General features: G+C 32.9%; 1 protein-coding gene across 2 annotated transcripts in view; it reads right to left on the bottom strand.

Annotated features, from left to right (window-relative positions):
- The window catches only part of LOC112040548 (valine--tRNA ligase, chloroplastic/mitochondrial 2), a 74,200-nt gene extending 66,015 nt beyond the window's left edge, over positions 1-8,185 (bottom strand). The window contains exons 1-5 of one of the 2 annotated variants that reach the window (XM_024073433.2): positions 7,910-8,185; positions 7,363-7,447; positions 6,057-6,183; positions 4,509-4,592; positions 1,099-1,193 (exon numbers count right to left, since the gene is read on the bottom strand). In XM_024073433.2, coding sequence (XP_023929201.1) covers positions 1,099-1,193; positions 4,509-4,592; positions 6,057-6,183; positions 7,363-7,447; positions 7,910-8,084 — 566 coding nt within the window. In that variant the 5' untranslated portion in view covers positions 8,085-8,185. Of the gene's footprint in view, positions 1-1,098; positions 1,194-4,508; positions 4,593-6,056; positions 6,184-7,362; positions 7,448-7,909 lie in introns of those variants that run through there. The other variant, XM_024073448.2, reaches the window with a different exon arrangement.
- Positions 8,186-24,505: the final 16,320 nt, after the last annotated feature.

Raw genomic sequence — 24,505 nt, 5'->3', positions numbered from 1 at the left:
ATTTCTCCCTTTCCTCTACTCCTAACACTCTTTTCCTATGAAAACTTGTGTGGCGTTCAAAGATCCCTCCTAGAATTGCTTTCTTCTCATGGGCTGCCGCATTAGGTAAGATTCTGGCTATTGAGAACTTATGTTGAAAAGAGTGGGGAATCGGTGAATCATCTTCTTCTTCATTATCCTATTGCTTAAGAGTTATGGTCTATAGTGTGGACTCTATTTGGTCTTCTATGGGCTATGCCGCAAAGTGTTACTGATTTACTTTCAAGTAGGCAAGGTTCCTTAGGTGGACATCAGAGCATTAATTTATGGAGGGCTGTACCACATTGTGTTTTATGGTGTATTTGGCTAGAACGGAACTCAAGATGTTTCGAGGGGAAGGAACGGATTATTTCAGAACTTAAATCTCTCCTTTTCCGCACCTTGCTAGAGTGGCGTTCGTCCTTTAATATTTTTCCTTGTTCTAATTTTTTAGAAATGATTGATCATTGTAATTTAGGAGTTTGATGTTCTGCTATCCATGTACACACCCGATGTACCTAGATTTTTCATTAATAAAATTCCGTTATTTATCACAACAAAATATACATATATATATATATATATATATAGGTGAAGGGAAGATACGGAAGAACACATCTTATTTCATTAGAACATGTAATTCTCTTTTCTATCTAGACAAAGACACATATCTAGTTGTGAACAAAATTTAACTAATCAAAATCTGTAAACTATGAGTTCCTAAGAATTGTAAATTCTTAATAAAAATAAATATAGAAAAGGGTCCCATGAGAGGTGCACACACACACATAGAGCTATGTCAAAATATTAATTAAAATTAACAATTATACTTTTGAATGCAGGGCAAGTAAGGTGGCTCTTCTTCCCCCCCCCCCCCCCCCCCCCCCCTCTCTCTCTCTAAAGCTCTCCATTTTCTTCCTTGAAAGAAGATATTAATCATAGTGAGAATGCGCTCAAAATGTTTTGCTTAACTGGGCATACTAGTAGTACATCAATGCAAGCACAAAAGCCTTGCCACACATAATTGAATAACATAGACAGCAGAAAAACTAACAACAGAGGTTATAAGAGAATTAGTACTTCTCTTTCCACTCCCAAACATGTTTTGTGAACTCATCTCTACTCAGTTCAGCCCTTTTGATTCCTTCAGATGCAAGCATTCTTTCCACAACCAACTGGGAGGAAATGAAGTAAAAATCACAAAAACCAATATAATAGCTTCAGAAAGAAATTTTGTGATAAAGAAGAGAAATTATTAAAAAAAAATGATTAATATAATCCACAGTAAGTGCAAATAGAGGCTAGTCAAAGAATGTTAGCTGGCATTTAAAAGATAAAATAAAATAAAATCTAATCCTAATCATGAATATGTAACCAACAAAGTTTATTAAGTCTATAAATCATCATAAGTTTTAAACAAATTTGGAAGAATAAAATATTTTGTACAAGATTGGGGGAATGAATGAATATATAGACGAAAATAATATTTTGGTCCCTACATCTTGGTAGCAGTCAATTTAGTCCCTGTTATTTTCAACTTGCAGTCAATTTGGTCCCTACCGTTAACACAATAACGGAAAATACTTACGTGGCAAACAGTGTGTACAGTTAGCACACATGTGGCTAATAAAGTAATTAAAAAAATATTTAATTGTTACTAAAAAAAGCCACATCAACAATTTTATTAAAAAATCCATATCACAAAAATTTAAATAAAATTTTTGGATGAATGTAAGGAATTAATTTTTTTTTTTTCCAACTTTCTTGGTAACAAACAATGCTTCCTAGAGACAAAAAAAATTCTTGAACTTTCGTGACCTGCTGAACACCACTCCATGGCCATCTCTCAGTTTGCTTATTTTGGTTGGCTCTTCCTCAACGAGATAGGTCTGTAAATCAAATATCACTTTCCAACCCAAATCCCCAAAAACCAAACATACAAAGCAACACAGATCTGATCTTTTCTACCCTTCAAAAACCCACACCTCAAAATTTCTCAGTTCATTTCTTTCTCCTTTTCTCCTATTTTTGGTTTCTCTCATCTGTGCTCTCTCTTTAAGCAATGGAGGTGGGTTGGGATTGCTTCAATTTTGCTCTGAAGGTTACGATTAGGAGTGATGGGGTCTGTTGCATGGGTTTGCGATCTGGATAGCGACAAAGCACGAGCACCACCGCAATCAAATCGTACCCATGAGCAGCTCGATAGCACCATGAGTGGATCTGGATTGCGATGGATTTGGGTTGATAGGTTTGCTTTGGGATGTGATGGATTTTAGTTTTATGATAAAATTTATGTATGGGTGGTAAGAAAAAAGCAAATGGAGAAGATACAAGGAGTTAATTTTGATGCTGTATTTGATTTGGTATCTCATAGCTTCAATCGATTTCTACCCATGAACAAATTTCTAACCACAAGTGCAAAGCAACATTAATTCTTTGTTGAGTAATCCCAATTCTTAAAACACTTACAATCCTATTAAATAATTAAGGGGTTGTTTGGATTTAGAGTTTTCTATAACTCATATCTCTGTTTTCATCACTCTTAACTCAAAATATGTGGGCCCCACATACCTAATAGTTGTTTGGCTGCGTTTTCATGTTTTGTTTCCATCACTCATATTTCACATTTTTGAGTTATGGGTTAGTGAATTCAAAAAAAAAAAAAAAAAGTTGTTTTCAAGTTATCAAAACTGAGTTAAGATGGCACAATTATAATTTTCCTCACAGGTTGGGCCCCACGGACAAAGGCTTGTCTCATCCGTCTCAGCCTTTACTCCCCCCAACAGTCAAAACTCACTTTTCCTTACAACCAACTATTTTCCTTTTGTTCACACTTCACTCTCTTCTGAAGAAGCTCCCAAACCCAAAGCAAAAGCTCCAGTCTACAACACCCATCTGAAGGAGATTCATACCATAGCTGAAGGAGATCTCCATCTGACAGCTCCCCGCTACCTGTGATGGCAAAGACCAAGGATAAAGCTGCAACAAACTCACCAATTTCGGCCTCCACAGATTAGACACACAATCTTTCTTCTTGGCTCCGCCGGTTTGGGTGCTAGGTTTCTTTGGTCATCCTTTTTCTTTTCTTCTTTCATTTTTCTTAGTTGTGGGTTGTGAAACTTTGGCCGGATCCCACAAGTTTAAACAAATCTCATACATAGTTATGTGGGGATGGGTTTTACAATTGAACAGGAAAAAAAATGATATTTGAGTGAACATAAATAATTACATCATCCATGATACAAAACAAAAAAATGGGGTTAAAAAAAAACCATGACATAACCCAAGGAAATAATGAAAATAAAAGAGGAGTAGTAAGGACAATACAAACAAAAGTGAAGGCATCCGCAAGTAGCCGTTCAATGTGCACTACACAATGGTCAATGAGTGGGTCCCACAAAAGGTGAGTTTTTTGAGTTTTTGGATTGGAAATTGAACCGGGTTTAGGTGCCAAACAACGTTGGGGTGTGTTTTGGGTATTTTTAAGTTTTAAGAAATGAGTTACAGAGTGATGAGTAATGAGTGATGATATTTGAGTGATGAGTGGTAGATAGTCAATACCCAAACAAGGCCTAAGGTTCCAATCTTGCACATGACATGATTTTTGCATTTTACAACATAAAACACAGGTCAATGATTTGATGATATGACCATTTTCAACAAGAATTTGCTGTGTTTCAGCTTAAGGGATTCGAAATAGTGTTTCTGCGTTTGATGACTGGTATATGCTTCGGTTGTTTAGGATTGATTGGGTCATGCTAGGCTCAGTTGCAGACTTTTTTTTTTTTTTTTTGGTATCATTAGCTTGGGAAACATAATTCTAACATTTGGAATTTGGTTCCGAGTTGTTTAGTGTGAACTATTTGGACTGAATGGAATCAACGTTCTTTTGAGGATACTAGGAAATTTCTAGCTCAATTGTTAGATTTATGCCATCGGACCCTTTTTGATTGGTCTCAGTGTTGGGGTCTCTCAGGTACACTTACGGATTTTCTTTTGTCTCTTAGAATAGTTTAGTGTCAGTTTGTTTGTTTTTAATTCTTTTTTCACTTTGTTCACTATCATGAACATTGTATATTTGTCATGCTTTTACATCTTCAATAATATTTTTTCTTACCTATAAAAAAAATGACTGGTATGTGTATTATTGTTTTTTTTGGTTAATTTTTCTTTTTTTGACATAGACTTTCTAATCAGTCAAATACTTATCTGGCCTGTTTTAAAGTGAATTAAAAATTTTAAAATATTATTTTATTGGACACATAAGCCTCGAGTGTGCCACATAAACATTTTCAGTAAGTCAATTAACGGTAAGAACCAAATTGACTACAAGTTAAAAATAACAGGAACCAAATTGACTACTACCAAATTATAAAGACCAAATTGACTATGACCCCAAAATGTAGAGTGCAAAATAGTGTTTTGTTGTGAATATCAAACCCAATTAGAACATGGATACAGATACAAAAGCTCATAATTCAGACACAAACCTGAGTTGCAATGCCAGCATGATCAGTCCCAGGAAGCCAAAGTGTTGGTCTTCCCTTCATTCGATGGTATCTAACCATAATATCCTAGTAGAGCAAAACATAAAAACTAATTAAATTGACATCATGAGGAAAGAACTAAGAACAGATAATCTTTTTATTAATCAATAACATGATGCGTATACATTACAACCAAAAATGATTAAACTTCTTTTATATATAAGCCAGCCTATTTCTTATATACAACTTTTTAACTTCTTTCTAGGTGCAGATGTACCATGCCAAAGTCTGTTGTTAAGCTTCTTACTTGCTGGCAAGGTCAATTTGGTCACCATCGTAATGGATATATATGGATCGTTGTTCCTCATTGTTTGAGGTGGTGTATTTGGAAGGAAAGAAATAGTAGGTTCTTTGAAGACAGTGAGCATTCTAGGCCTAATCTCAAGTTATTACTTTTTTAAACTTTATTGGATTGGTTCTCGGTGTGGAGAAACCAACCCTTTTCTTCAATTTTGGATTTACTTGATGCATGTAATTTTTGCATTTAATCTGTACACCCATTTATACTCCCTATATGCTTGGCTGTCTCTTTTTTTATATTAATAAATCTTAATTACTTATCAAAACCAAAAAAAAAAACAAAAAAATAAAAGCAAAAAAAAACAAAACAAAACAAAACAAAAAAAAACTAAGCCTTACCAAAGGCACAAATAAAAAAGAGGGAGAGGCACAGAATGCCTATATTTTATCAACGTCAATATATATAGACACACAAGGAGAAAAGAAAAAAATTTCGTCATTACTTGTCTTAGTCCACAAAGTAATGACCATGAACTATAAAATCAGTTGATCTTGAACCCTTGCAAGAAAACTTCCAAATAATAACAACAGAGGAGAGAAACAGAGGATTGATTATGTGTGATATTGACATGAACAGATTGATCACTATAACACACTAATGGAAAGTTGATTTATAGCAACTGATAGAAGAAAGTAAAAATCCACCATGCATTTTTAAAGAAAACAACAATAAGGGAAAAGATAAAACATAGCTAAGCAATAGATTTCAATGAATGAGGGAAAAGTGACATTTATGGCATCCACATATTCATAAAAGTATAATAGCTAGAGCTAGTTTAAGCTTTAAGGATAATAATTCAAGGTTTTTCTGGAGCATATAATGGTAAGTAGGATATAGTGGTACATGCAAACGAAGTCCTAGAGCATTTTAAGTGTAGTAATCCCTATGACAATGCAGGAGATCAGGTGTTGAATAATCACTTCTTCTTCTTCTTCTTCTTCTTCTTCTTCTTCTTCTTTTATGTTATAAATTTTATTAGAAAAGCACAAAGGAACACCACCCTAGTATATAGGCAGTATACAAAGAGTAAACAAAAGCAATTCCATTTAACATACAAAATTAACAACTCCAAAAGCAGTATAAGTATAGCTTGGGTATACAATCAGCATTTTCAGGATTTCAAGCCAAATGGCATGTATTTTGACAAAATCATAATAAACAGAACAAGAATTTAAAAGCAACTTCACAACCTCAAGAGTAACAAACATTGCATGCCCCATGTGCAGTGAACCAGTAACATTAGGAGGCGGCATTGATATCACAAATGGAACACTTCCTCTGTCGAAGTTTGGCCTAAAATACCCTTGAGACTCCCACCTAATTCCAACAATTACTAACACCAGATTACAAAGCTGAAAATACAATCAACACCATGCTTGAGAAATTATGCAAGCAGCAGTATGATAACCAACACCAAGACATGAGACAATGAGAAAAAAGGAAAGTTAAAAACCCCAAGACTGCACTCAATTCACAAACACACACAGAGGTTAAGGAAGGGTGAAAACTAGATTTAAATTAGTACAATTAGGTCCAATATATGTTTAAATACATGAGTTGGCCTCTTGAAACTTGTAGTGTGCGCTTGGATGAGCTTGTTTTGGTTATTGTGAAAGAGAACAGTTGTATCTTGAAAAAAGTGATGCTTTTAAAAGTTATACCTCATTTTGAGACCAAGTCAAGGTTTTATAAAAATCACATTCTATACAGAATAAAGGTATTGCATTCTTTATTAAGTAGATAGTAAATTATTTAAAATTTTAAACATAAAAAATAGGCAAAAAGAGAATATATATATATATATATATGAAAGGATATGCAATAAACAGGAGGCCTTTCCCATAAAAAGAAGCACCCATGCATTTATAAGGGGTGAGAGAGAAAAATACACAAATTGCTATATACCCATCAACTGTAAAGCTATTAGACAGCACTAGATTAATAGCTATAGTATCCATCTTCTGTATACTACTGTTATGGAGTGTTACTGCCATGTTAGATTCACAGGCTTCTATATCAGTTTTGAGTTTCCTCCAGGAGCAAAATAGGTTGCATTTTGTGAATGCATACATCCATGTATAACGGGCTTATGAAAATTATATCACCATTATGGAATATATCAGGCTCCACACACAGTATTACCACACATGAAACCAAATAGAACAATGGCAATATAGAATGCGATTGGTTTCCAGCAGTAGCATAACTAATAATAATAATAATAATAATATTAAAACAAAGGAGTGGTCATTATGAAATATGTCATACTGACCATTGTAGTAAGATTTTAACTTAACTTAAACAAAATATCTATTCATCAACCAAAGTGAAGAAACAAATATAACAATTTAACATATATACATCAGAGTAGAAATAAAGAGAATAAGCAAAATGGATCACTTATTCACTGGGAAGTTAATGGCTTACAGAATAAAATAAAATAAAAATCAATTCAAGCGCATATATTAGCAGGAGCTCTATCACAAAATAAAATACCAATTGTATATTCGCTCCTCCGAAGTGAAATCAAATGACTTTGCCATCTCTGGAGAAGAAAACACACCATTCTCTGTTGCAGCAACTGGAATGTAAAAAACAAGTGATGAATAAGGCTCCAAGTTCAATACAAAACTTTCAAAAACCAAGTCTTACTCTTAGCAACGGTGTAAGACTTCAAATTTCACTTTCCATCACTTGTGTGCAATTTTCTCAGCAACCAAACAATATTTGAACAAATTCCCTGATAGAATTCAACACCATTTGGTTGCCAAGAAATTGTAACAAAAAATAAAATAAAGAAGACTGAAATTCTTGCATTTCTGATATTTCAAATTTTCGGTTTCCTCCACTTTCCTTGCAACCAAACAGCGGGTGGAATACACAATAAACACACGAGAGGACATTAGACAAACCAACGCTAGTGACGAAATTTACTTACAATTGAACTATTATCGCACTGAATTCAATAACAAAAATCATTTTTATTTTATTTCCATGTATAGCATTTTCAACACTTTCTCGGAGAGCAAACAAAGAAAAGTACCCGCTGAAAAAGGTTTAGGTTTAGGTTTAGGTCTAGGTCTTGTACGATTGAAATGCCAGCGAGGGAGGAGCGCGAGGGAGCGACGTCGTTGAGAGAAGAGAACGGGACTTAGTTTGTTACCGCATGGAGCGAATAAGAGAGTTGTTGGAGCAGCGGACAATGCCGTTTGAAGCATCTTCTCTACGGAATTGAAAGAAAATCAGTGAAGTGAAGAAGAGTGAGAGTGAGAGAGTGGGTTTATCGTTTTTTCAAGTGGCAGAGAATTGATAAGCTTTCTACCCAAAAAAAAAAAGAAAAAATTGAGATGCTTGCCTATACATTTTTATTACACGTGTATTGTAATTCTTCTAACACCTACCCAAAAAAATTTATTTAAAAATAAAACATTTGCCGCATTAAAAAAATTATTTTACCTATTTTAACCAATATTTGCATCCGGTTTTTACAAAAAAAAATTTATTTCACCATCTCAAAAATTATTTTATTATTTATACCATACAATTTTACAACACATTTAAAATTTTAACTTTTATTTTCCTATACAATACATTAAAATAATATATTTATTCAATAAAATATATAACCCAAAAGTGATTGAGAGAGAGAGAGAGAGGAGAAATTAATAAAATATAGAAAGTTTTACAAGTTACTACAGTACCGTCTTATATGTAAGACAGTACTGTAGCACTATTGCAAATTTTTTTGCAATTAGCAATGCAGATAAAGCATGTCTTTTGCGCTTTGATGGTAAAATATCTCAACACATGCAATATGCAAGTGCATGTGTGAATGCTCTTAGATGGTATTTGGCTGGCTTAATGTTATATTCTTGTAACCTTAAATTCATGTAATCACATTACATTACAGCAATATAAAATTAAGGTGTTTGATTCACTAATTACATTCCAAATTTCCAATCTTAATTCAAGAATGTAACATTCATATACTTGATTCATAAACATTCTTAGAAACAACTAAAATTATTACAATAACAAATTGATTAAAAAATTGCCTTAACACCAAAAAAAAAATCCAAAATTACCTTTAAACCACAAAATACTATTGAAATACCTAAATGACCAAATTACCCTATGTTTGGGGGCCATTTTTCACTATGCAGCCATGTGTTGTCTGCTTTGTTTGTTGGAAGGGTGACCTTGCTAGACTCGGATTTATCTGGGGAGTTGAGTCTAGAACTCGACATTAGGCTGCATAGTCCAATGACTTCCGATGTATTTTAGGCCTACAAAATGGGTAACGCCCAAAGTCTAAAAATCATGATAATAGTTAAAATAAAGTAAATAATATATGTTTTGTATAATAACCTTGATTAATGGTAACATGTATTTAGTGAAATATTTTGATTAAATAATGAATTAAAGATCATAATCATGTATATCCAACATTGGGATGGGTCCAAAATAGTTCATGTCCAGTTGTGGTTTATGTTTAAATAATGTATGTCTAGCAGTGGAATATGTCCTGATAATGTATGTCAAGTCATTTATGTCCAACTGTGGTATATGTTCAAATAATGTATGTCCAGCTGAGGTTTACATTCAAATAATATATTTCCAACAATGGCAAATCAATTTATTAGTACATATGTTTATTAGTGAAACACTAGTGAAATCTTTTTTGTTAGATAATAATGTAATATTAAAGTAATTTGTATTTAAAGGTGAAGTAATTATATACTCAGTTATGTATATTTAGAAATATGGAAACATAGTCACTTATCTTTGTATTGTTTGTAGCTCTATCTGTATAACATCAGTAAGCTGATAACATTCTAACAATATAACTCCAGCAGTGGAAAGGTAATATGCCATGATAAGTCTCACCATGATGAGTTCATGATTGAAAGGAAAAAATGGATGCAACTGGAGGGAGAGAGAATATGCCCAACCATATGTAGAGGCTAATTAAGTTTATCCCTCTTATCACGCACTTAAATAAACTTCCCCGTGATAATACTCTTTTAATCTTAGCAAAAATATGTGTGATATTGCCCTCCATAAGAAGGGCTTTTAGTATAAGGTCTGTGTCTTTTAGGAGAAGGGCTTTAGTATTAGAAGTTTAAGCCTTCCATGAAAATGGCTATTAATATGAAGGGTCCGGTTAATGTCCTAAGGGCACACATTAACCGTACATATAAAAGAATACTTTATTAGTTTTGTTTTGCTTTTTCACAAACCAACAGTGACACTTATGGGACAAGAGAAAAGCATCTGACAAATTATATTTTTCCAAAAAGACTAAACTACCCTTCACTCATTTCTCCTCCTCCTCCTCGAAAGTTGAAACACAAGTTACACGACTGAAACAAGTTCACACTCTACCACCAAACAACCTCTTACAAAAATTCTCATTACAAAAAAAAATCCTCTTACAAAAATTACACCTCATACAAATTTCAGATGTTACTAGAACAAAACCAGAACATATAATCAATAAAAAAAAAATTATGACTTAAATATTTTAAAAAAAGAAATCGATATGGGTTTTAAATATTTGTGAATCTCGGCATTGGAAATGTTCAAAGCTGAACAACTATTTGTTGCCGACGACAGGAGGGACCTTGAAATGGGTGCGTCAACCAGGCGTTGTTCATGATCGGGTGTTCCTTGAAGCCATCCCCATTTCATGCTTGAGTTCTCTTTGATTTCAATGGTCTCTATCTGTTAAGGAAATGAAAGAAAGAAAGAAAAAATACAGAGTAAGAGATGGGATCTGAGAGAAAATGAGGGAAAGAAAGAAAAAAAAAATGTAGTGAAATTGAAAGAGAAGAGACATTTACCATTGAAGACCAAGACTTCTACCTTTTTTCGTCAAAAAAAGACCAAGACTTTCCTCCCTTGTAGGTGGCGGTGTAGCAGTTGAAAGGAAGATAAAATTTCTGAAACAAGTTTTAACTGTTATACCACAATTTCTGAAAAAAAAAAAAAATGTTGTTCTCATGTGGATACATGGTCAAAAAAGAGCCACACAACTTTTTTTTTTTTTTTCGTAAGAGCATTCGCATCAGCTCATTTATAAATTTTTCCATTTTACACATTCAAAACCTACTTTTTCTATTTTACACACTTAATTTTACAAGACACCTACATCAGTCTGTTTATTATACACACCTATTTAAATAAAATATTCACACTTCCCTATTTTTTATTATATCTCCCAACTACCCTACGCGCCCCCTCACTTATCAGATCACCTCTCCCTCTCTCTTCTCATTTTTTTCTTAACAGCCCTCTCTCTTATCTCTCTCTCTCCGTCTCGTTCTTTCTCAAAAAACTACCAGCCCAGATATCCGTCTTCACCGGCCGTTCTTCATTGGATTCAGAAGCTTTCTTCACCGACCGTTCTTCACCGGATTCAGTTCAGAAGCTTTCTTCACCGGCCGGTCCAGAAATCAAGTTCCGGCGACCTAGATCGCGTCTTCACCGGTCGTTCGTCACCGGATTCAGAAGCTTTCTTCACCGGCCGGTCCAAAAATCAAGCTCCGGCGACCCAGATCGCGTCTTCACCGACAGATCTACGAACCAAGCTCCGGCGACCCAAAACCAAGCCCCGGCGACCCAGATCGCGTCTTCACCGGCCGATCCACGAACCATGCTCCACGAACCAAGCTCCGGCGACTCAGAATCAAGCCCAGGCGACCCAGATCGTGTCTTCACCAGCCGATCCACGAACCACGCTCCACGAACCAAGCTCCGACGACCCACGAACCAAGCTCCGATCTCTGTGTCTTTTGGTTTGTCTGTGTGGGTTTATTTGTGTGTGGGTTTGTTTGTGTGTTGATATGTGTTTGTGTGTGGGTGTGTCTGAGGTCGTTGTGCACGGAATGGGGAGAGAAAATTTGGTGCGAACTGGATAATATTATTTTAGTATATACACAAGCTACAGTACCCGTGTATATTTACACGGGTACTGTAGCTCGGGGAAAAATATGGATGGTTTTACATATTTTTACACCCACTAATGTGGGTGTTTTTTTGCTCAAAATGTGCAAAATTTACACTGTATATGTATTTTAGAAGACTATAACTGATCTGATGTGAATGCTCTAAAGGCCTACACAGTACACAGTGAATAACTTTTTGACTCCTTAGCTCCTACTCCAAACCATTATCTAAGTTTAATGATTAAATAATGCTACCAATGCAACTTTTTTTAAGTATTTGTGAAATTATTTAAGTATTTATATTACAATTAATTATTTTAATTATAATGAAATTTATTGTGAAATTTATTATAAGTATTTGTGAAAAACTAAATTTATTGTGAAATTTATTATAAGTATCAATTGTGTCTATTATTCACGTCATCTTATTTTTGTGGTGCGGTTTAGAGTTTTGCCAAAACCATAAACGCACCACACCTTATTTTTGCAGTCACATGTGTAGTACTTTATATAAAATGCATTTTGAAGTCGGTATATTTTTCAAATTTTGGGCATTTCCTACCCATCCCAAAACTAATTTTTTCCATTTTTTTTTTTGGGCCAAGTTTTAAATTATTTAACTAGTTTTTCTTTATTTTGGGTTGGCTTTTCTAGTTAATACTTGCTAGGGTTATCAAACTTTTTTTTTTTTTGGAAACTAGGGTTATTAAACTATTAATAATATATTTAATATTAAAAATAAATAAATATATTAATATAGAGAGAGTGTGCGGTGCGGTGCGGTTTATGCGGTTTTCTTATTATAAAACTGCAAACCACACTGCACCATGCGGTGGGGTGCGGTGCAGTGTATTGTTACATGCGGTGCGGTGTGGTTATGCTATTTTGTGGGCGGTTTTTGTGGTTTATGCGGTTTTGTGAACACCCCTACGTGTAACATTATTTTGTGACACTTAATGGAAAAGTATAAATGAAGAGGCTACTGATGTAAACAAAATACATCTTCAAGAGGTAAAATCAAAATTTTAAAATTCTAGGAAAAATAAAGATCACATCAATAAAATCTTTAAATTTTAAGTTTTTATTGAATGTGAATTTTGACAAATACACATTCGCACTACATTTTCTTCTTATAACTTCTATGCTTGTAACATTTCAAGATGATATGAGGTCAATAAGTATCATGACAATAAAATCTTGATTCTTGCAACAATGACCAATTCCTTTTGAGTTTGCAATTTCAATTTGTATATGTGATGGCACAAGCTTGAGTCATCGTTTTTTTTTTTTCCTGGTCCTATACCACTAGCCTTATCATAGTAAGTATGTGAGAGGCCCCACCCTCAATCCACCAACTTTTTGTTGGGACAAACCTACATGAATTGGTGGCGTTGTGTTGGTGCCCCGTTATATTTCCCAATAGATTTAGGGTCTTACATAGAGTTGACATTTATTTTATTTAAATAGTAAAAATAATAAAATCTCAAATGAAAGAAATAAAAATATTTTATTGATTAGTAGTGGGTTAGAGGTGTTAGAGATTTAGTGTCCTAAGACAATAAAACATAAATAGTAATTTTTAAAATTATTTTAAGTTTAAAAATAGTACCTCGCTATTTTGTGTTTCAAATGTGGTAAGAAGACCAGTTTGCTTTGAATTGAAAAAGTGTCATGATACATGATATGATATGGGACATTAGATTTCAAATTTAGTGAAACACTATTATTTCTATGGCAAAATTTCTATAGTAAAATATTGGGTTCAATCCCATATCTATTGAAGTACAATTTTTCATTTTCTTTGCACCATTTGAGGAAGTTGGGTTTTCCTTCTCCTTTTCCTTCTCCGGACATGTACAGATGTTATGGCCAACATGCTTACAAAACCCACAAGTTCTCTTTTGCTTTCCCAATTCTTTTTCACATTTCATTCTTTTTTGCTTTGGGCGACCTTTCGTCTTTGAGAGCGGGGGACAACGAACAAAACAATCTCCATCAATAGCATCATTAGCATTAGCATCAACCATATTTTCCTTGTCCACTAAATTTTCATCACTCAACACTATCAATTCTTTTCCACTTAATGATGTTTCGCGACACCAACGTGGTGGAAGATACAAAGATGGAATTCGGTAACAATCTTTGTGAATGAATACACTAAGTATGTGACGATAAAGTATACCCCAAAATTCAAAATTCTTGCAACTACAACTAGTCATCTCACGATCCCATAAGACCAAGTGCTTTTGACTAGTTTTTTCTTCATAATATTGCAACACAAATTCAATACTGTTTTCTTGAAGCACCGAATATTGTGTGGCTCTTCCAAACTCCTCTTGAAATTTTTTGAAAGCATAGGGTGTCAACACACTATGTGCTTGTTCTTCTATCGGTGACCATGTTCTTAAAGAAGAACCTTTATATTTCTCCAACATTGTATCATGTGATTGTGTTTGCTCAATATCTTCAATGGCAAGGTCAACCTAAAATTACAAATTGTAAATAATTTAAAGACACATAACGACTACAAATATTAACAAATAAAAAAATAAATCAAATTCTACAATAAAAGAAAGCAACGATAAATAATGACTTACTTGTTCAATAAATTGCGTCAAGTTTATGTGGTAACTAACAAACCGTTTGATAAATGCATTTATACTTTCGGATCTTCCGGTTGTTGTCATTCCCCCAAAAAAATAGACACGAAGGTAACATGGTACCAAAAAATGCTTGATTTGATATAAACCACTTACATGCTTGTTAGTAAGCATGTCATATTTTGCCATTACTTGAGACCATTGATGCTCAAATTCTTCACATGAGTCTAACTTATAGCTTGTAGAAATCTGTGCACCAATTTGAATATTGACTACGAAGAATTGCCGTAAACCAACCACTAAATTTAGCAATAATGTGCCATATACAAAAAACATGTTTTGTGGATGGCAATTCTTTTGATATTGCCTCTGTAATCCATTGATCTTGATTTGTTAAAATTGCCTTAGGTGACTTCTTCATTAAATTTGCAAAAGTCTATAAATCAAATACAAAGTTATTAGCACATAAAAAAAATATAGTAGGATATATACTATTAAACTACTAATTAATCAAATAAAATCGAAAAATAATTGCACAACCTTACAAGATAATTAAATAATTTACGTACCTTCATTAACCATTGAAATGCACTAGTTGTTTCATTTCAAAGAAGTGCACAACCAAAGAGAGTTGTCTTTCCATGATTATTGATACCAACAAAAATACCAAAAGGCATGTCATACGCATTTACTTTGTAAGTAGTATAAAAAACAATCACATCTCCATATTTTTGGTACCAATCAAAACAAGGAGTAGGCATCCAAAAAATATGCTCCAACCTACTCTCTTCATAAGTTGTATATGCATATTGAAATTTAGAATTCTTTTCCTTAACAACTTTGCACAATTGTAAGAGACCCATAGCATCATTCATTACATGCATCCTTCTCATTTTCACATAAAGGTTATGGATATCTCTTTTAAAAAATGGAAGATCTCCATGCTTCAAACCTTTCTCAAGCTCCATAACACGTATTATTTGCCTAACTGAAAGTCCACCCTTTTTCAATAAGAGAATGCGATCTTTATCTTCTTTAGTGATAACTCGATTGGCCGGAAGAAATCTCACTTCCGAAGGGGACAACAATTCATGATTGTGATCTATAACAAACTTAGTGACATGTCATTCTTGTGGAAAAATGGCAAATGACTTTCATAATGTGACTCTTAGATGAGCTTGCATCCACATCTTGTAGATATCCTATTTCGTTGCTCCTTAGATGAATCCACTCTTTTTAATTGTTGTCTACCTTCTTGGTGACAAAAGAAATCACGTCTTACATTTTCTCTATTTTTTGTGACAAATGACATTTTCGAATTGTAAAACCATATCGATTTGCATAATTTTTATAGAAAATGAAAGCTTGTTCTTCACTAAGAAAACATTGACCAACAAAAGGCTCAAACTCATTTTCTATTGAATTAATATCTTCATTTTCTTCAATAACTCCTATTTCTTCCATTGGATATTCATTCCAAACCACTAATTCCTCCCCACAACTGTCATTATTTTCTCCATCATTTGGAAGCTCATTTAAGTCAACACAATTCCTTGAAACACTTTGATAAATCCCACTTGCAATTACAATATCATTCATTCGTTCTATGTTGTAACAAGGATAAAAAATAAAAAATAAAAAAATATCATCATATTTAATTATAAATGAAATATAAACTATAAATAAAATAAAATAGAATAAAATAGTATACCTTCTTCAGGTAATTCATTTAAGTCAAAACAACTCATTGGAACTAATTGATGAATTTCACCTGCAACAAAATTCTCATCCATTGATTCTACAATAATTTAACAAAAATGATAAATAAATATTAACATTATATTTCAATATATTTGAAAAATAAATTAAGAACAAAAGAAATATGTATACCTTATTTATAATTTCTTGAACACTATATTCTTGTAGACATTCTTTGATCATTCATTGAAAGCTTCTCAACAAAATTCTCATCCATTGAGTCTACAATAATTTAACAAAAATGATAAATAAATACTAACTTCATATTTCAATATATTTGAAAAATAAATTAAGAACAAAAGAAATATATGTACCTTATTTATAATTTCTTGAACATTATATTTTTGTAGACATTCTTTGATCATTCATTGAACTCTTCTTTCTTTCTTGTCTTTTTGTTGAACATTGAACTCTTCTTTTAGTTTTTTCTATGATATTGGTAAACTGGAGGAGAAGGAAAAGTAAATATTGGTAAATTAAGTATTGGTGGGAGATGAAATAGAAAATGGAGGGAAAGTAGTATTGGTAAAGTAAGTTGCAAAAAGAGCATTATTGTCTTGTTAAAAAAATTGAGGTTAGAGGACAGATCCAGCTGGTTGGAGGATAGGGCTGGTTGGAGGACAAATCTGGCTTGTTAAAAAAATTGGAGGCCATATTTTTCATTTTGTTTTGTTAGATCAGAAAAGTACACATTGTACAACTTATTTCAACTTCCTATGCATAAAGCCACCCACTATCATTGGCTTACCGTGTGCCCTTAAGGCACACGGTAACAAAAACCTAATATGAATGTTTGATATGTTTTGAGAAGTACAGAGATGGTAAAATATATAAATGTTTTGTGGATTATAGTATTTGTAATATTTATAGATAATAAGTATGTGTACTTGGTGAGAGATGAGTTTGTAATATATATATATATATATGGTGTGTGTGTGTATGTGTGTGTGTGTGTGTGTGAGAAATATGTGTGGATAATTTGTGAGAGATGTAATTTGTCACTTTCAGCCAGGTGTCAAAAGCTGAATACACTATTGGTGTTCTATTGGAAATGTTTCTTCTTTTGGGTATTTACATTTTTGGTCCATGATTCTATTACAAGACATTTTTAGTAAGTAATAAAATGATTGATTGATATTTAATGAAGATTTCAAGATCTAGTCAACGTCTCATTGTCTTGTAACTTGATCTTGGTGAGCAAAAAGAGCACTTAATACTCTAATCAAGCAATTGGCATGGGAATATTTGGGCTAATCTTGCATTTAATGCTGGATCAGGTTTGAGATTATGACAAATGACAATTGGATATTAAAGATATCATAAATATTTTATATTTGAAAATTAAAGATAACGAATTAGATATAGCCATGTGTTTGAGTCGAATTTTAGCTGAAAATGTAATTTATGTGAAATAATATGATTAGGTTTCCAAATTCGTATAGGAACAGTTAGAGATTGAATGAATAGTTATTTGGTCAGCATTTAAATGATTGGAGCTTTTAAGTATTTGTTATATGATGAGTATTAAGTTTTAGTTGAAAAGCAATGGAGACTTTTATCATTTTAAGTGTTATGCGGTAAGAGAGGCTTACAGATGTTACCCACTACACACTTACCCATCAAAGTTCAAAGAGTTAGAGAAGACGTGTCAAGTAACATGTTTCGTTTATCAACTTTAAACTACTGGAGTTTACTAAACATACTTCTTGACCCTCAAAACAACAACTCCCAAAGTTTTCTCAGAGAGACTCATAAGCTTAAATCATGAACTGAAGATGAAATGGCTTACCATGGGATTCGATGAGATAACATGTCATAGACTTTGATGTTGTTTTGTGTAAATATGGGCATTCGTTGATGATGTCGTGGGTTATAAGCCCAATTGATGAAGAGAAAATGTGGATCATGAATCCGCCTCTTGAAGTGAAGATATTATGGGCCATGTGTGCCCAATCAATATAGTTGAATAAAATATGGCCATTTCGAGGTTTAAAGGAGATTTATCCAAAATTCATGATAATGTTGATGTGGTGCGGGCTTACCATGAGATTCAATGAGATAACATGTCATAGACTTTGATGTTGTTTTGTGCAAATATGGGCATTCGTTGATGATGTCGTGGGTTATAAGCCCAATTGATAAAGAGAAAATGTGGATCATGAATCCGCCTCTTGAAGTGAAGATATTATGGGCCATGTGAGCCCAATCAATATAGTTGAATAAAATATGGCCATTTCGAGGTTTAAAGGGGATTTATCCAAAATTCATTATAATGTTGATGTGGTGCGGGCTTACCATGAGATTCAATGAGATAACATGTCATAGACTTTGATGTTGTTTTATGCAAATATGGGCATTCGTTGATGATGTCGTGGGTTATAAGCCCAATTGATGAGGAGAAAATGTGGATCATGAATTCACCTCTTGAAGTGAAGATATTATGGGCCATGTGAGCCTAATCAATGTAGTTGAATAAAATATGGTCATTTTGAGGTTTAAAGGAGATTTACCCAAAATTTATGATAATGTTGATGTGACGCGAGTTATTAACAAAATAATGTCATGTGGCGTGAAAAAAAAGACTTCAACACCCTAAAACCTTTAAAAACACTTGAAATATAAAATATGATCAAAATAGATATGAAACCCCTAAAATTACAAAAACAAATACCCTAAATCCAATGAAAATGACCAAAATACCCATCGAAAACCTCAAAATGACCAAAATAGTCCCAAAAACCTTTAAAGTGACCAAAAATACTCACAAAATCACTAAAACGAGCCAAATACCCTGAAAATCACTAAAATGACCAAAATAATCCTGAAAATCTCTAAAAATGACTGAAATAACCCCGAAGCCTCTTAAAATGACCAAAAATACACTAAAACTTGTAAAACGACCAAAATACTCCCGAAACTTTTAAAATTACCAAAATACCCCTAAAACCACTAGAATGAGCACAAAAAAAAAAATCTCTAAACCTTGAAAATGACCAAAATAGGACCTCTAAAATGATAAAATACCTCTCGAAATTGCTATTACTATCAAAATGCCCTCAAATCCTCTAAATGAGAAAAAAAAAAAAAAAAAAAAAAAAAAAAAACTCTAAAATGATTCAAATACCCCGGAAATCTCTAATTTGAGCAAAATACCTCTAAAATCTCAAAATGACCAAAAAACCACTGAATCCTAAAAATGACAAAAAATACCCTAAAACCTTTAAAATAATCAAAAATACCCTGAAACTTCTAAAATTACCAAAATATACCCACACCTCTAAAATGACCCAAATTCCCTTGAAATCTCTAAAATGACCAAAATATCCAAAAATCTATAAAATTGCCAAAACACTCCTTTATCTCTAAAATGGCCAAAACAAGTCATCAAACCTCTAAAATGACCAAAACGTCTCTAAAACCTCTAAGTTGACCAAAGATAACCCTAAATTTTTGGTTATTTGAAGGTTTAGGGTGTTTTAGGCTAGTTTAAAAGTTTCGGGATATTTTGGTCATTCAAATGGTTTTGAGGTATTTTGGTTATTTTATCAATTTCGAGGGTATTTTAATCATTTGAGCATATTCAAATAATTATACTCAAAAGTGGGGTCTAAAACAATTTTAAATAAACCATAAATTAATGTTCCACCACCAATATGAATTTTATTTTTAAAATACATAAAGTTGAGTTTACAAATAAAAAGCCATATCCAACTACAATAAGTTTTGAAATAGAAATTAAGTTTCTAGAAAATGAGGGTACATAAAAATTTCTTAAGTTCTAATACAAATCTAGTTTTTAAAATCAAACGAAAAGTCCCCACTCCTTCAACTTGAGAACACATCTGATTACCTGAATAGATGCATTATTCATTTTCTTTTCGCTTCCTTAGATTTAGAAAACCCTATATGGAGTTGATAATATGAATTGTAGAACTGAAGTCAATCCACCATGTTTTATTTGGAGCTTCAACAAAAAATGATTCATGACACACTAATGGTCTATTTGATTGGAGGGGTGGAAAAGTGAGAGGATAGAAAATGGTGGGAGGCTGGAAAAGTTGGAGGATAGAAAAGATTTTAATTTCACTCATTTTTGTTTGGTTAAGAGTGGAAAAGTGGAGGGATGAAAAAAAATGAGTTTATATAAATTTACTCACATATCCTTGTTAAAAAATAATGTCCAATTAAAACAAAAAAGTGACAAATAAGCAAAAAATAAAAAAAAAAAATCAATCACCCAAATTTATTAAAAATAAAAATCATGTTAAGAAAAAAAAATTCACATCTAGTTAAACAAAAAAAAAAAAAAAAAAACAAAACCAAAACAAATCACTGTCACCCCACACCCTAGGAAATCAAAAGAAAAAAAAATGGTAAAATACTATTTTGGTCCCTAAAAATTTTATCAAAAGTTTGTTTTTCATCCCTAAACTTTAAGAAGTTCATTTTTCATCCCTAAATTATTGAAAAATTCATATTTCGTCTCTAAATTATTGAAAATGTTTTATTTATGTCCTTAAACTTTACTAAAAGTTTGTTTTTCATCTTTAAACTATTGAAAAAGTTCTTTTTTTCATCCATATTTTTGTCTCTATACTATTCAAAAACTCTTTACAAAGTTTAGGGATGAAAAAAAGAACTTTTTAAAGTTTAGGGATGAAAAACAAGCTTTTGGTAAAGTTTAGGGACCAAAATAGTATCTTACCCAAGGAAAAAAGTGTCCCAAGAAAAAGAGCCAATGTTTGCCCAAAAAATAAAGTAAAAACCAACCTTGCCCACGCCCCAGGAAATCAAAAAAAAGAAAAAAAGAAAAGAAAAGAGGCAAAGTGTCCAGAAATGCGAAAGAAAAAAGGAAAAAGGTCAACATTGCCTAGGAAAGCAATTGGGGGCATTTTTGCCCATTTAACAAATCACACTCTCTCCCTCAAGTTTTTCCCCATTTTGGTGGGCTTGGGAGAAAAACACCCAGATCCTATCACATTTTTTTCCTCTCCCCCTCCCAACCAAACACCTTCCAAAAAGTTTTCCCTCCTCATTTTCTCTCATTTTTTTTTTCATCCTCCCTAAAATCCACCCTACCAAACACACCCTAAAGATATGAGATTACCTTTCTTTTCAAGCCACTTCTTGTATTTTAGGCAATCATTCTTCATATGCCCCTCCCTTTTGTAGAAAAAACACTTAATTTTATTTTTATAGTCATTTTACTTTATGTGTTTCTTCTTCACTTGAGAGGCATTCTTACCCTACCTAGTATTTCCCTTAACATAAGAAGCTAAATGAACACTTTCCACCTTCTCTTATTTTAATCAATTAATCTATCTTCCTCTTGAACAACTTATTATCTTACTAAAAATATGTATTGTTTGGTTCATGAACCAAGCATATGAACCCCATTGGAGAAACTTAGGAAAATGCGGTTTATAGTGCACCAAAGAAATCTCCAACATAGTTTCTAACAATAGGTTCTTAGATTGGCAACTGGCTTAGGGTGACATAATCAACCCTTGGAACTATGATCCTAGTAGCAGCTAACAAACATCACTAGCCCTAATGCATGCTCTAATCCCATTGGCTGAGAATAATCCCCAAAAATCCCACATTAAATACCAAGAGTAGCTAGATTTTAGCCTCCAATTGCCATTACCCAAAAATCTGAACACACCATTTTCAGCTATATCCTAGGATGGATCTTCTAAAAATTGTTGACTTTGACTGATTTTGCTTGAGATTTTTTGCTAATTACTCCCCTAAACACGGCTATAAATCAACCCCTTTACCAACCCCTTAAACACACACCAACCCCTCATAAATTCTCTACTTACTCTCTTGCTCTTAGCTTATAAATCAACTTCTTAGTTCGTTAATGATATTCTAAATTTTTACTTCTTAATTCAATAACTAAGGCCATGTTTGGTTACATCACAACTTATAACTCATAATCCATATCCTATATTCCATAACTCTTAACTCATATCTATTACCCAATCTTCCCCTAACTCAAATACCATTGTGTTTGGAACCCCATATCAAAAAAAAAAAAAAAAATTCTCTCACCCCTATTGAGAAAAGCAATTTTCTCTTAACCCACAACCACCATCTCTCTCTCTCTCTCTCCTTGCTTTACACTCATAAATGAATTCACAAACACATTGAACACAAAATCACCTCTTCAATCTCATTCTTCTCTTGAATCAAATCTCCAATCTTAGATCAGTGAAAGAGAGAACTGAAAATTCTATCATGGATCGGAGAGAGAGATTAGATTAGATCCACTAACCCACTGCACACCCACTGATCATTTCTCTCTTTGGCCATTTCATCTTCCTTTTTCTTTTTTTCATTATGTATTTTTTTCTTCTCAATGACACAGAGAAAAGAAGAAAGAAAAAAAAAGAAAGAAAGAAAGTAAGAGAAAAACTAGGCTTGAAGAAGAAACAAAGAAAGAAAGAGAAAAGAAGAAAGAGAAGCTGTTGTGACCATGTATAGAAGAAAGAAAGAAAGAGAAAAGAAAAGAAAAAAAAAAAAGATCTGTTGGCCTTAAAATATTCTAATTTGTTGATGAGACAATTCATGGATGGGTCCCACTCATTTGCTTATTTTTACACAAATTGCCACTAAAACTCAATTCTTGTAACTTAAAAACAAATAAAAGTTGTTCTCATTTTCCACAACCCTAACTCATTTTTTTTTAGTTATGAGTTATGGAATTGAGAATGAAAACTTAACCAAACAACATCACTTGGTGTGGATCCCACAAAAAAACGTGAGTAATGAGTGACAAAAACACCCTAAACCAAACACCCCATAAGCCTCTTAACTCTTAGTTCATAAATATCTTTCATACATTTACCCATAAATACTCATCTCTCCTCAAGCAGAAGAATCACTGCGGCATATATGAATACAAACCAAAAATGGCTAGAAATTTCTCCATTTCCTGTTTTACTTACCACATTACCAGAATAGCCTTCACTACTCACTATATGTACAATTACCATCATGACCATGGCACGGCATAAAAGTGATCTTTCTACACTAGTTAGAATCTCTCCTTCTCCCTTAATTCCATATTAAGCTTTCCTTATTTATTTTTTATAATTACTAAAATGGAACCTATTGTCATTGTTTATTGCTTTACAATTGAAGATTGTAATGTATTTGTTACTATATAATTTTTCCCTTATGTTAGTATGATTGTAGATACCACATTTTGTATCCCTTATGACTCAGGCCCCCATTCCCCAATGATGGTAAAATTCTAAAGCCCATGGTTGGTTTAGAGCCCAATCAGATTAAAAATTGACTTGAGGAAAGTATTTTATGGACTGAATAAAGCTATTTTTGGAAAATAAAGGCCACAGAAACCCTAGGGTTCCAAAAACTATGTAAGACAAGTTTTTCTGTAATAAAATTGAGGGTTGGAACAACTCTCACATCGTTTGTGTGCCATTCCAAACCCTTATTTTCTCAATATAAAAAGCCATACATGGTACCTTTTGAAAACACACAAAAAATCCTAAGGGAAAACACAAGATTCACTAGAAATAGTGAATTAAAAAAGGAGTTTTTTACAAAACATCCCCAAGTCAATATTTTTTTATTTGGGCCTTTTCGAGCCTTGATCTTTAAGTTTTAAGATTACTAATCACTATTGTATTTGATTGTGAATGGATTTAACTGAGGGGAACGGTCATAATCAAGCCAACGAGCTTTGTGTTCAAGGTATATGTTCTAAGTCTTTTTTCCTTTCTTTCCTTGTTTTAATTCTTGTTTTTCTTTGTTTTCCTTGCTTATTTGTGATATAGCATGCTTGTTCAAGTCTAGGTTTTCTCTGTTTTATGTCTTAAAGCATATTAAGTTATTAGATTTATTTATGCTATATTTATGTTCTTGCTTTTTTGGGTTAGGGTTTAGGGTGAGTATGTGTACGCATGCCTTCTACATGCACATGCATATTTCAAAGCATGTGCACGCATACAACTGGGCTGCGTTTGCAGGCCCTATGTATGCACATGCATACTTTTGCCCAGAAACCCTAATTCAACATTTTTGCTTATGTTTCTTTATTGTATTTATATCATATGCTTCTGTTTTGTCCTGTTTTATGCTTATAAGTCTCTGTTCCTCTGTTTGTTTGTTCTTCACATGCTAGATGAATGTTTCTTTTCAATTCTTTATTCATTTTGCCATGGACATGCATACAATATGAATATGCATTGATACATAGGTATTGTGATGTAGTAAGAGTCATGTATTCATATAAACATGCATTATTTGTTTGACTATGCTCTTAATTTGATGAACATGAATGTATATTTGCAATGCTTTTTC

This window comes from Quercus suber, unplaced genomic scaffold, assembly GCF_002906115.3.
Source record: "Quercus suber isolate HL8 unplaced genomic scaffold, Cork oak 2.0 scaffold_5, whole genome shotgun sequence".
Lineage (NCBI taxonomy): Eukaryota > Viridiplantae > Streptophyta > Magnoliopsida > Fagales > Fagaceae > Quercus > Quercus suber.
Note: the sequence above shows the minus strand (reverse complement) of the source record. Positions and strands in the feature narration are given on the sequence as shown.